The 13,355-nt window shown below is 46.6% G+C and overlaps 1 protein-coding gene across 1 annotated transcript in view; it reads right to left on the bottom strand.

Moving 5' to 3' along the window:
* The window catches only part of Sh3tc2 (SH3 domain and tetratricopeptide repeats 2), a 60,749-nt gene extending 51,624 nt beyond the window's left edge, over positions 1-9,125 (bottom strand). Inside the window, exons 1-2 of the mRNA XM_051163396.1 lie at positions 8,938-9,125; positions 828-926 (exon numbers count right to left, since the gene is read on the bottom strand). Of these exons, the coding sequence (XP_051019353.1) occupies positions 828-926; positions 8,938-9,058 (220 nt within the window). The 5' untranslated portion in view covers positions 9,059-9,125. The remainder of the gene's footprint in view (positions 1-827; positions 927-8,937) is intronic.
* Between the last annotated feature and the right edge of the window lie 4,230 nt (positions 9,126-13,355).

Raw genomic sequence — 13,355 nt, 5'->3', positions numbered from 1 at the left:
CGCAAACATGCCAATATGATAAAGACACAAAAAACGCACTTGGAGGTGACAAGAGACAAGGATTAAAGGTGTGTATGAGGCTGTCGGCACCTGGACAGGTAAGGAAGCTCCTGAAATAGTCTAGTGTTGTTTTAATTGAAAAACTCTGATCATTCTATTTTACCAATAAAGACTCTGAAGCCAGATGCTATGGTGAAAATCCAGCTAGCTCAGAGAGGCAGAGAAAGCACCCAGCTGATCTTCCTATTCAGCTTGTGTCCCAATATAAAAGGCCCGAAAGGCTCACTAGCTCAGCTGATACCCCAGGAAGAAAAGACCAAAAACCACAAGGCGAAAGGCTTGCTAGCTCAAAGCCCAAAAAGCCAAAGGCCAAGGAGCTGAGGGGCTTAAGGGCTAGAGAGCTAAGAGCCAAGCTAAAATTCCAAGCTAAGGAAGTGCCAAAGACCCCTTCTACTTCTACACGCTATCTTAAATTCCCCTCAACTCAAAGTCCCTCCTACTCTAATCCCTGTCAGCTGGTTTCTTGCTCTGCCTCTTGACCTAGGATTAACTTTATTAAATCCTGTGTACAGAAAGCTCTTGGATTAAAGGTGTGTATGAGGCTGAACCACACCTTAATCACCTGTTTACAATAAACAGAAAGTTCTTGGATTAAAGGTGTGTGAGGGCTCAACCACAAGAGACAAGGATTTACAGTTCACAATCTCAGGGATCAGAATGGGATCAAAGAGGTTTTTACAGTTCACAATCTCTGGCATCAAAGATCCTTTAACAGTCTACCTGAAAGTTGGTCTTTAAAATTACACATATCTTTGAGATTTAGATACCTTGAGTCGTATTCTGTGGCAGGAAACATTTTCCCTTGTTTTCAGATGAGGGTGTATCCTCACTCAATCCAAGTGGACCCTTAGAAGGACTTTCTTTACCTGAAGAAAATAAAGCAAAAGATCCTTTCTAAGAGTGTATGCAAAGCTGGGCACAGTGGTGTACGCCTGTAATTCCAGCACTCTGGAGGCAGAGGCAGGTGGATCTCTGTGAGCTCGAGGGCAGCCCTGTCCTCAAAGTGAGTCCAGATCAAACAAGGCTACACAGAGAAATTCTGTCTCAAAAGAGTTTATGCAGTTAGTAAGAATGGACTGAAAGTTCCTATCAAGTATCAGTGCTTTTCCCAGGACTAAGGGCATGAAAGAATTATTGAAAAAGCTAATGGCATAACAGTCTATGTGAGCATCCACCCCAGCAAGGTGGTTACAACCAGGCTAAAATTGGACAAAGACTGTAAGAAGATCCTGGAAAGGAAAGCCAAGTCCGGACAAGTAGGAAAGGAGAAGGGCAAATACAAGGAAGAAACAATCAAGAAGATGCAGCAGTAAAGGCCTCTCATACACAACTCTCATTAAAGACTAGTTAAGTAGAAAAAAAAGAAAATATTATTATTATTATCGCCATTGCCTTATAATTACTTTGCAGCTAGCTGTTATCAAAGAACTGTCATATATGCTATCTCAATCCTGCAGCAGCCTGGGTGTTCCCATTTCATTAACTATTCCCACCCATAGGTCAAACTAAGTTCTAAGGCTTAGTACACAGAAGGTGCTCCCAGTGTGTGGGGTCTACACAGACCATTATGCCCCTAACTACAGCAAGGTCTAGATCAATGAATAGGTGTGGGAAGACTGGAATGGAGTGAGAAATGTTACCATTAGAGAGATGGCTGAGGAACGGTTGTAATGCCCCATGCTGTCCTTGTACTGCCCACAAAATAGGGTCCTATCTAAAAAAAAAAAAATCTCTATTCCTCCCAGCTCTTAAAATAGTTACTGTTTTTGTAGCTGTAGAAGAGGAGTAAAGGGCATGGGCTGTAGCTACTAGAAGAGTGCTTGCCTAGCAGGGCGCGGTGGCGCACGCTTATAATCCCAGCACTGGAGAAGGCAGAGGTGGGTGGATTTCTGTGAGTTCGAGACCAGCCTGATCTACAAAGTGAGTCCAGGACAGCCAAGGCTACACAGAGAAACTCTGTCTCAAAAAACAAAAAACAAAAAACAAAACAAAACAAAAAACCCACCAGTGCTTGCCTAACATGAACCACGTTCTGAACCACTGCTACCACCACCAAAATAGTGGACTTCAAAGAAGGAGGGCTATGGGCTGATGAGGTGTCTCAGCAGGTAAAGGCCACCAAGCCTGACTCAGGCAAATCTGATTTCAGTCCATAGGACAGAACTAAGACCTATAAATTGTCCTCTGACCTCTAATGCACACATACACACTCACACTCATAATATAAACAAATGTTAAAAGGGGGAAAGGAGATTGAGACACAGGGTGGAACCAGAGTAAGCAGGGGTGAGCAGTATTTTGATTACTTAAGGTTGAAAAGAGGGCAGAGAGTGCAACTAAAAAGCATGAGGAAGTGGACAGAAACAGCCGAGAAATGTACCCATTGCTATAGACACAAAGGTGTGTCTAGCCACCACCCCTGGGCCATGTACAGCCCAAGGTAGTTCTTCTGTGCTGTGGTGTCCAGTGAATCAGGCTCACATCTTGGACACCACCAATAATGCATAGCCCATGCCGGGTCTTCACCCAGTGTGAACCAGAGAACCCAAAAAGTTGGCTAGCCCTGCAGGATGGGCCTCTTTGATGGTTATTCTCCAAATACAAAGGAGCTTGAGCACGTTAATTTTGGTTGCTGGACTTTGTCCTTTCAGCCACAGAATTTTTCAAGAACTAAACCACTGGACCAGAACCATATAAGCATAACCTACTCCTCGGGGAAAAGGTTAACACTTGTCTCTACCGCTATCTGAGCCTTTTATTTAAGCTCCACAATTGCCTATAAAGTTTAGGTCCCACATGATGTAGCACAAGCAAGCGACACGACTCAAGCCATCATAATCACCCTCCATAGTCCCAAACCTGAGTCCTCATACAGCTGCCAAGAGGCGTGGTCTCTCTCCACTGAGGGTGGCATCTTGATACCCAGGGGCCTCTCCCTTTCCTCGCTGTGGGAGCAGTTAGAAGTACAGTAAGGACAAACGACAGTTCAGCTTGAGTGGGCAGAAGGAAGTGCCAGCTCTTCATCCAGGGAACCTGTCAGCTGCTTAGTGAGAATCTGGCAGTAGCAAGCTAGAGTCAAACGGTAGTTCTGCCCCCAGGAGTCAGAAGTAACTAAAGGCGCTCACTGGAAATCATGAGATGCTAAGAACACAGATCAGGCCTCTCCACGGACTGGTTAAATGATACTGGACAAGGCATTTGCCCGGCCCACTTCTGAAGTCCTTCATTTCTCCAGTTATAAAAGGAGTTGCTCAAATCAGTTTCTCACCCTGGCTGCTTATGTGAGTCATCCAGAATATGTATATCTATACATATATGATATATGTACATGTATCGTGTATATGTGACATATATGCATATTTATGTGTGATATATATACATATGTGATATATATGATATATCATGTGTGTCATATGTATGATATGGATATATGTATGTGTATATGCATGTATCTGTATGTACATATTGAAGCTTAGGCTTCATCAACATGGATTCCCAACACCCACATTGCCTGTAACTCCTGTTTCAGGTAATCCAGCACTGTCCTCTTGTCTCTGAGAGCTCATGGTCTACACACACACACACACACACACACACACACACACACACACACACAAAGATAAATATTTTTTAAAAGTTTGAGTAAGACTTATCACTAAAATTAGCTTTTACTGTTTTTAATTCCTACATGACAACACAGTTTAAGGCAGGGTTGAGACCCACACGAGCGGACGGGGGCTCCTCAAATGTAGTGAGTGCCCCATCCACTGGGTTCTGCTTTTCCAGCATTTCTAAATGACATCGCCATCACTGACTCGATGAACACGTTAGGAGTGGCAGCTGCTCTCCTACCCTATGTCAAAGTTTAACCACAAACTATAGTAAACCCCCAAACATCTTTTCCCCCTCCTACAGAACACATTTTTTATTTTTAATTGTTTAATACCTTTTAGAAATCAGGACCTTTTATTCACCCCCCAAGTGCTTGTGTTTACTCTGAAACATGAAAGATGCTAGCCCAGAGCCTTCCTCTCATAGTCAGCAAAGGTGAATGGCTGCTGTCCACTACAGAGCACATTCTGTCCAGCCACCATGGACCAGCTACCCAGTCACTCATTGTGTTCTTACACAGAAAAAGATCTGACAGTAGCGGCCTGTGAAGTGAGCCAACTTTCAGAAAAGAACATCCATGGCAGTGACTCTGGTGTGGGGCACAGATCATATGGCCTGTAAAGGAAATGTGAGGTTTGGAGAAGTTAATCAGTTTTTCCAACTGTGATCATCCATGGACCGTATGTATCACAATTACTTTTTTAATTAGTTTTTTTTTTTAGGTGCATAGGTGTTTTGCCTGCATGTCTGTCTGTGCACCACTTGCGTGCTTGCAGTCTGCAAAAGCCAGAAGACCCCCTGAAAAAGCCAGAGCATTAGATCCCCTGGAACTAGAGTGACAGACAGTGGTGAGCCACCTAATTGAGGGTGCTGGGACTAGAACCCATGTCCTCTGGAAGAGCAGCCAGTGCTCTTAACCACTAAGGCATCTCTTCAGCTTCTAGGTACATTTTTTTTAAAAAGATGTCTGGGGCTGGGGATGTTAAACATACTTGTTACTCTCACAGAGGACTTAGGTTCTATTCCCAGCACCTACAAGGTGGTTCACAACCGTCTGTAAATACAGTTTCAGAGGATCCAGTGCTGCCCTCTGGCCTCCTCAGGCACCAAGCATGCATGCGGTACACTCACATACATGCAATCAAAATACATAAAATAAAATGAATCAATCTAACTAAGAAGTCTTTTAATCTGTAGGAAATAAACATTCAGGGTAGCGATAAGCTCTGTGTGCATATATGGTTGTAGAAGCCATCCTGCACACTCTGGGCGAGCGGATGGACATGCTTGGAAAATATAGCAGGGCCAAGAAAGATGAGCATTTTATGGCAGGAGGAATGAGGGAGAGGGCATGTAAGCAGTGGGAAGCTTTGGAACCTTCTTGGCAGTGCAGTGGTATAATAAAGGTGATCGCCTTGCTAGGAGTAGCATAGGAAGGACCCAGAGAAAGAAACAAAAGACTCCCAGAGGCCCCCTGAAAAGCTGGTAGAAAATCAAGGGAGGGAGTGGGAGGGTGGGCTGGAATGTTAGCAGTGTGAGGTGAGAGAGTGAGAGTGCAGAGTAAATGATACATTATTTTAAAATAAGAAAAGAGAAGGCATCCTGACCTGCCAAATACTGGAGATAAATAGGAGGGACCAAAAAAAAAAAAAAAAAAAAATCACCACTGAAAATGAATGTTGGGAAATTTAGCCCCAGAAATGAGTGGTGATGTTACCAAGGCCATACAGCAAGTTATCAGAAGAGTCAGGGGGTCGTCAAAATCACTGGGGACAGACTGTTATTTCTACTGCAGTAGCTGACCTTGGAACTCTAAGGTCAAAGGTCTCTGATGAGAAAAGCATCTCAAGGCAAAAACTTGTTGGAAATGGAGCCCCTCTCCTTCTCTTCCTATGGCTTCTCTGCACCTATCGTCACCCCAAACTTAAAGAAGAAAATCAACAGTGAAGGCTGCCTGCACAGTCTTCATTACTCACTGTTTTTTTTTTTTTTCCTTTGACACAGCAAACATGCCATCAGCACTTTTGTGAGGTAAACCTACATCTCCTTGCCGGAACAAAAACAAAAAACAAAAACCAGACTCTAACTATACTTCTATCCATCCATAGAGATGTATCACAGACGCCAATATCAATGGGTGGGCAAGCAAGTTGCATAACAATTGCCTTTTGTTTATGTTTAAAACTACAAAGTATTTTTTCTATGTGCATGGATATGCAATAAGAGGCCAAAAAAATAAAAAATAAAAAACCCCACAGAATTCACAAAAGTGATTAATTTTACTGAGTGAGAGTGGGAGTCGGACTGAAAAGAGCCATTCAGGAGCCCTAACTGTAGATGCAGCTCTTTCATTTATTCAAAAAAGAGAATGGGGTGAAGAATAGAAATGTGTTAACGTGGCTGGGCTCGTTATTCCAACACTCTGGCCCCATCACTGTGATCAAAATGTCTCTCCATGCCTTTATATTCAGAGGGATGCCCTGTTTGTTACAGTGGGCATTCCCCTCCTCCTGTAATTACATCAATGAGTCAGTCATACTAGAAAGGCTGAAAAGAAAGCGACAGCATCTACAAAAGTCTCCCCTACATCATATATATAGATTTCTGCCAAATCTCTTCAAAGAGGTGTTGGAGACAAGGAACAAGTGCTAGGCACTTCTGACACGCTTCCTTTGTGATCTAAAGGGGGCACTTGTTGGTTACTGACAATGCCAAGAAACCCAAAGGGGAGGAGTCACAGGTACTGGCAACTGACCAGGACCTGCCCTCTCACCATGTGCTAGTGGGAGATTTCTGCAGAAACGAGAAACATCATCAGGAGAAGCTTCCAGAAAGGTCTACACAGCTTGCTGAGGCAGCCCGAGCCAGCTTCCATTACTGGTCATCCCATGAAAAAACCTAGGCAGCAATCCCAGGGTCCCACACTGCCTCGAACCTTCTCTTTTGCCTCCCCTGCACACAAGGACACATGGTTTAGTCCTCGCTGTGAACTCCCACCGCAACAGACACAGCAGCGGAAGCAGCCAAAGAACCAAGACACAGCTAGACCTCTCTCCAGTACAGAATAACAAATGAGAGATGAGGTGTGGTCCTTGTTAGCTAAAGTAAAGCAGCCAGCCATCACTAAAAGTCATGCCCATGAGACACACTGTCCACTCTAATCCTCCCCAAAGTTCCTGTGACTGACACCAGCACTCACTGCAGCACACTGTCAGATAACTGCCCATCTAAGGTCATGCAGCCATTTAAGTTGTTCTGAGAGGTCTCTCAGACTTTGTGACTTTTCCCTAGGACATACCAGGAGGCTAGGATGAAAATATTTACACCATCTGGCCTTAGATACATCCCTAGCAACTTCCCTCAGGAAAAACCTAGTGGGTGGAGAGCAACACAGGAAGAACGACATGGAAAACTGTGACAGAATAAACAGTAAGCTGGCTCCCGGTGAGACAGAGAATCCAGAGGCTGACCAGTGCCAATGGTGAAAAAGAAAAGCGAAAGAGTACACTTACTAAAGGACAGGGTGGTGGAACACTGACGACGCCTTCAATATCGCTTTCCTAGTTCTGCGCAGCAGAGCTTGTTACAAATGGGACTCGTGCCAAAGGGCAGCAGAGCTCTGCTCAGTGAAGCCGGAATTTGGCACCAGGGACCGAACCCTTGAGCACCTCCACCAGCAGATTACAGCCTCAGACTTCATAGATGACCGCGTGGAACCCTGAGAACGTGCTGGGTGAGGGTTATAGAAATACCACTAACAAGGCCTGGCATCTACTATGCACGATTAACCATGTGCTGGGCTGTTTTCTATGTTGAAAGTGAAGTCTCGAGCCCACCACAACCCTGCGAGGAGAGCACGGTGTGTCGTAAAAGTGATACATAAAAGGGTGAGGAAACTGAAAGAAAGGCATTAAATAAGCTACTCAGAGTGAATAAAAAAAGCCACGCTCAAACATTTTATGTTGTTTGGAGTTTGTCTGCTTATAGTTTTGGGTGAGTCTGAATACTTCATGCTCCTTGTCTAAGAAGTACTTGTGTGTCAAAATGTGTTGTCTAAGGCTTACAGCTTGCTTCAGGGTCACTTTAGAAATCTCAAGGCCTTTTAACCAGGTGTGGTGGTGCACATCTTTAATCCCAGTGCTTGGGAGGCAGAGGCCTGCGGATCTCTATGAGATCGAGGCCAGCCTGGTCTACAAAGCAAGTTCCAAGGTAGCCAGGGATGTTACACAGAAGAACCAGAGAGAGAGAGAGAGGGAGGGAGAGAGGGAGGGAGACAGACAGACAAACAGACAGACAGACAGACACAGAGAGACAGAGATCAAGACAGGGACAGAGACAGAGAAAGAAAAAGAGAACGAACTCTCATATCCTTTTGATGAACCCAAGTCACTAGACCAAACAGGGAAGTAATCAACAAGAAGAAAAGCCATAGCTAGGGGAGCCTCCCAGCTGTGCTCACCCAAACCATGGTAGTGCTCCCAGAAGATGCATGGTCCTAATAAAGGTTCAAAATGCTACCTCCTAAGTGAATCCTCCCCCAAGGCCAGCCCTTTTCCCCTAGAGTCACCCCTCATCTGGATGAACATCCTACAGTTTATGAGAAGTTGCTTTCAACAGTATGACCTGTCCTCGTCGCTGTGACCATGTGTGTTTTAAAGCTGACCACATCTCAGGCAAGCCCTTAATCTCAGGTAAACTAGGAAGGCTGGTCACCATGTGTCCAGATTGCTGGACATCTTCTTAGAGCAACTTTCCATGACTGCAACCCAAAAGGCCAAAAGCCACCAGAACAGGTAGAAGGGAGGAAACCGCCTGTGTTTCCTCAGTGGAGGAAGCCCTGAAGAAAATAGCACTGAGTGACCCAGGCCAAATTTATGACCATCCATGGGCCACAGGGGAACTCACCACAGAGCCTTCTTCCTGTCCCAGGGAATCTTGGGAAAAAAGGAAGGAAGGGCTTAGTCACACACTAGGAGCAGCTGCCAAGAGCTGCCCTCACTCCCCCTCCACAGAGCACAGACCCAGCACACAGCCTGCATCTCAGGAAAAGGAGATGGTTCCCAGTCTTCATTGCCTCCCCCACCCACCCCCCCACCCCCACCCAGAACAGGAAACACCAACCTTGAGACGGAAAAGAGGCAGTCAGAAAGTACAGCCATCTCCCAATCTTTGGAAGGACCGTGTTTCCAAAGCACCATCGCCCTGAGCTTTCCCTGGACCAGCAGCTTGCCTAAACCCCAGGCCAGATCCCCTCAGGAAACTCACCTGAGCCCCAGGGTAGACTCCGCTCCCCGGGGATACAGAAGCAGCCACCCATGTGTGCACCATCCTCCCTGGGCCAAGGCCCCTGGGAACACCAGTCAGGAGAAACTTGGGAGCCTCCCATCGGTGGTGTCCCTCCTCCCGCCTCCTCCCTGGCACATGAGGGACCTAGGCTGTTCAATGCACAATGCAGCCTTTGATATCCGGCGGTGGGGAGGCTGGAGAGGGTGGGAGGGGCCACTCAGCCTGCAGGCCAGATAGTCCTTGCACTGTCAGGCCTTGGGCTGGGAGCAGCTCCTCCCTGCCTTTTTACAGATTGCTTCATGTCTATCAGGCCGTGGCACATTCCTCACATTCTAGGATCCAGATACAGTTCGGTTCTTGTGAGGGTGGCTAGGGCAGGGGAGGGCAGAGAGCATCCCAGGAATCAAGGGTGGTACTCTTGCTCCCTCACAGATGGACTTGGCCCACAGACTCCCCAGGCAGCTCTTAGATAGCCTCTCTGCAAATGTTTCCTTGGCCGTTTGGTAAAGCAGATGGCCGCCTGTGAGTGAGCATCAGTAGCAGTGAACCAGTCCTGGCTGGTGAACTGGGTTGAGTACACAAGCCCCCCAGCTGTGGACCACCACCACCTCCGCCAAGTCCTGGTGGGAGAGAACCCAGGAAATCACCTAGAGTCATCAAGAACTTTATGGCTGCAGGACCGGACTGCCCAAAACCTTTAAAGTGTCAGGCATTCATGAAGAACTGGTCCTGCTAGAACTGGTCCTCTTCTCTGTTTCAGATGGGCAGGGAAGCAGGGGAAGGCATATCATCACACAAGGAGGCTGAACCTCAGAAAATCTCCCATGAGATCGCTCACAGGAGGTAGAGCAAACAGGCTGCATATCTCCGAGACTGCTCTAACAAGCCAGCCACAGGATCACTGGGCACTGACTTCCCTTCCTACCCAGAGGAAAGGTCTGCAGGAACGCCCAAAGGCAAGAAGGCGCTTGCAGAGAGAGGCGGGGTCCTGGCAGCCTTGTGCCTCTGGCTCTCTGCAGTCTGAACTTTCAGGTCCCAGAGGGCTTTTAGGAAGGGCAGTGGTCTGGTCAGGTGTACATTCTAGGAGGAGCTTTGGGTGACAGTGTGAAGGACAGGAGACATTCTCTCTGGAAAAGTCCAGTGTCTACAGTGTATACCAGATCAGCCTGGGGGCACACAGCACACAGGATTTCCAGCAGGTCTCTACTATAGCTTCAAAGACTGTCTGCTAATTGGTTATAATTCAACCGGAGACTGTTTTCCACGAACCAAGGGCTCACAAACCAAGCACTCATTATATATTAAGTGCCAAAAGAGCCCCATAATATAAGCATTGTTGTTTTCTTTTTGATAGCAGAGAAAATAAGTAAAGGGGACATTTAATTTGCCCAAGGGAGCACACACACACACAGACACACACACACACACACACACACACACACACACACACACACACACACACACACACACACACCATTTCTGGATGTCAGACTTAGTACCTGGACTCATCCTAGTTGCTTCAGTGTTTTGAAGTATCACCTTTCTGGCATGTGAGCTCCTACCACAGTTAACAGATCACAGTGAGGTGTTCTTATAGAGAACCCTCTGGACCAGCCAGCCATGGTGGGAAGCACACAAGAAGAGGAGGGCCAGAGATGACCAGGACTCATAGGGTGTGGCCCCTTTGTTCTAGCCCTCACATGGTGGGTGTTTTGTCTATGCACAACTGTTTAGAGTATCTGTTTTCCATAATGTTTTCCATGCCCACCCCTCACCAAAACCTACTTCAAGAAGAAAGGGTAAGTTTTCTTTAGAAAGCAACCATTCAAAGACTCTGAGAGGAACCCAGGAACCAGACGATGAAGAGAAGCCAAGCTCTGGCCTCTGTACAAATGGATAAGCTTCTCTCTTCTGTGGGACCTACCCACATGCCACTGTCATACAGGGAACCACACAACCAGAAATAATGAAGGGCCAAGGCACCAATCAACCTTATTAGAGGACACCCTGGAATGGCTAGTTGAACAGACATTTTGGCAAGTATGAAATGAACAACCCATTCTGTTCATGTTTGTTTGTTTGTTTGTTTTTCGAGACAGGGTTTCTCTGTGTAGCCCTGACTGCCCTAGAACTCTCTTTGTAGACCAGGCTGGCCTTAAACTCACAGAAATCCACCTGCCTCTGCCTGTGCTGAGATTAAAGGTGGGCACCACCACACCTAGCCTGAACAACCCAACCCATCCTTGAGGAAGTCCAGTCACTTCCCTTGAGATGCAAAGACCTCAGTTCTGTTTATGAGTTGTTCCCTTGAATCTGTCAGAACAGAGAGATTTCTAGGCAGAGAAGCCTTAGGGCTGAAAGCCCTGTGGCAGAAGCCTGGACTACATCCTAAAGGAAGCCCAGTGGTTAGACTGTGACTGGGGGGTGGGGGTGCCCGCAGGAAGGATTTGTGGACAACCTCAGAGACCACAGCAGCAAACTGTCCTGTTCTCCATGCTGCAGCTCTTGATGACAAACAGCTGAAGTCCAGTGTCACTGGCTTAGAGCGTCCCAGCAGGCTCGGCGCATTCGATGACGTTTTTTGACTTAAGACACTTTTTTTTTGTTCCTCGCTTTTGAAAAAACTCAGAAAGGTGTGGTCGTGCACGCCTTTAATCCTTGCACTCAGGAGGCAGAGGCAGGTGGATCTCCGTGAGTTAAAGGCCAGCTTGGTCTACAAAGAGAGTCTAGGACAGCCAAGGCTGTTACACAGAAAAAAACCCTGTCTCAAAAAACAAACAAACAAACAAAAATCCCTCAGAATCAAGCCCAGGGCCTTACACCCGATTTATCATATTTTTGTCTCAGGATGAATTTCTTGAGCCACCCTAGGTGCCTCTATAGCTACTTTTACACTGGTGGGTTGGCCAAACGCCTGTGATAGTTCCCTGCTAAAAGATTACAATTGCCAGCTTCCCTTGCAGGTTACAGATGTCATTTCTGCCCCTATGAAAGACCACATTCCATCTTCACTGTAGGTATTTTAGCCATGCATGCATGTGAGTGATAAGATGCCCCTTCACCATGAATAAACATGGCCCCACCTAAGATCAGACCAAGCCCCCCCCCCTCTTTCTGTCTCTCTCTCCCTCAATAATCTAGCAACCTGGGTACCATGAGCTCTTTAAGTTGACACATGACTAACCATCTCAAAGGATGTGGCAGCAGACGGAGTACTTGAGGGGAACAAGCCCATGGAGAGCATGCTGTCTCCCCCTGAGTGTGAGAAACACACTTCAGAAGAGCTGGCTTCCATGTAAGAAGTTTAAAGGCCTTTGATCCATGTGTCTAAGTGAAGACAAAAGTAGGAATGGGAGCTCAAAGGGGCGGACCAGCCACAGGCAAAAACTTCAGCAGTGAGAAGGGAGATGTTTAAAGTCATGAGATTAAATGTGGTGTTCTGAGACAGCTGAAGCAGTAGAATAGAAAGGAAATATGGAGACTGGGCCATACAAGCCGCTGATTTGGGCAGAAGAAAGAATGAGAGAGGGGCCAGTGAAAGGTTTCCAGTGTGACCGAATTCCTGGGGAGAAAGTGTCTTTGCAGCTGGTGTGCTGGCTAGTTTTATGTCACCTTGACACACACTAGAGTCATCCGAGAGGAAGGGAGAGTCAACTGGACAAAACAAAATGCCCCTATAAGATCCAGCTGTAAGGCTACCAAGATACCCTATGGGCATATACAGGGTGAGGAGGTCCCCCTCAGTCACAGTCATAGGGGAGGGGAGTAAGGGGAAAATCGGAGGGAGGGAGGAATGGGAGGATACAAGGGAGGAGATAACCATTGAGATGTAATATGAATAAATTAATAAAAAAATTTTAAAAGGATCTAGCTGTAAGGCATTTTCTTAATTAGTGTTTGATGAGAGAGGGCCTAACCCATTACGGGTGGTGCCATCCCTGGGCTAGTAGTGGTCCTGGGTTCTATAAGAGAGCAGTCTGCGTAGGCCACCAAGAGCAAGCCAGTGAGTAGCCCTCCTCCGTGGCCTCTGCATCAGCTCCTGCCTCCAGGTTCTGCCCTGCTTGGGTTCCTGTCCTGACTTCCTTTGTTGATGAACTGTGATGTGGAAGAATAAGCCAAATGACCCCTTTCCTCCCCAGGATGTGTTTTTTTGTTCCTGGAGTTTCATCACAGCAAGATTAACACTAACACAACAGGTGACCCACTGTGTCCTTGCTGCTGATAATGAGGTAGAGATAGAGAGCCTGCCACCAACTGTCTCAGGAGAACTGTGAGGATGGAAGATTCCCTGGGGGAGATTCAGGAGCATGTGCTAAAAGAAAAAGTGGAAATCCAGACCCATGCCATTAGCCACCAACATTATTATCGAGTATTTATTCCCTTTATATTTTTTTAGT

This window comes from Acomys russatus, chromosome 20 (assembly GCF_903995435.1).
Source record: "Acomys russatus chromosome 20, mAcoRus1.1, whole genome shotgun sequence".
NCBI classification, from domain to species: Eukaryota; Metazoa; Chordata; class Mammalia; order Rodentia; family Muridae; genus Acomys; species Acomys russatus.
The sequence above is the reverse complement of the archived record's forward strand: the minus strand, read 5'-3'. Positions and strand labels throughout refer to the sequence as shown.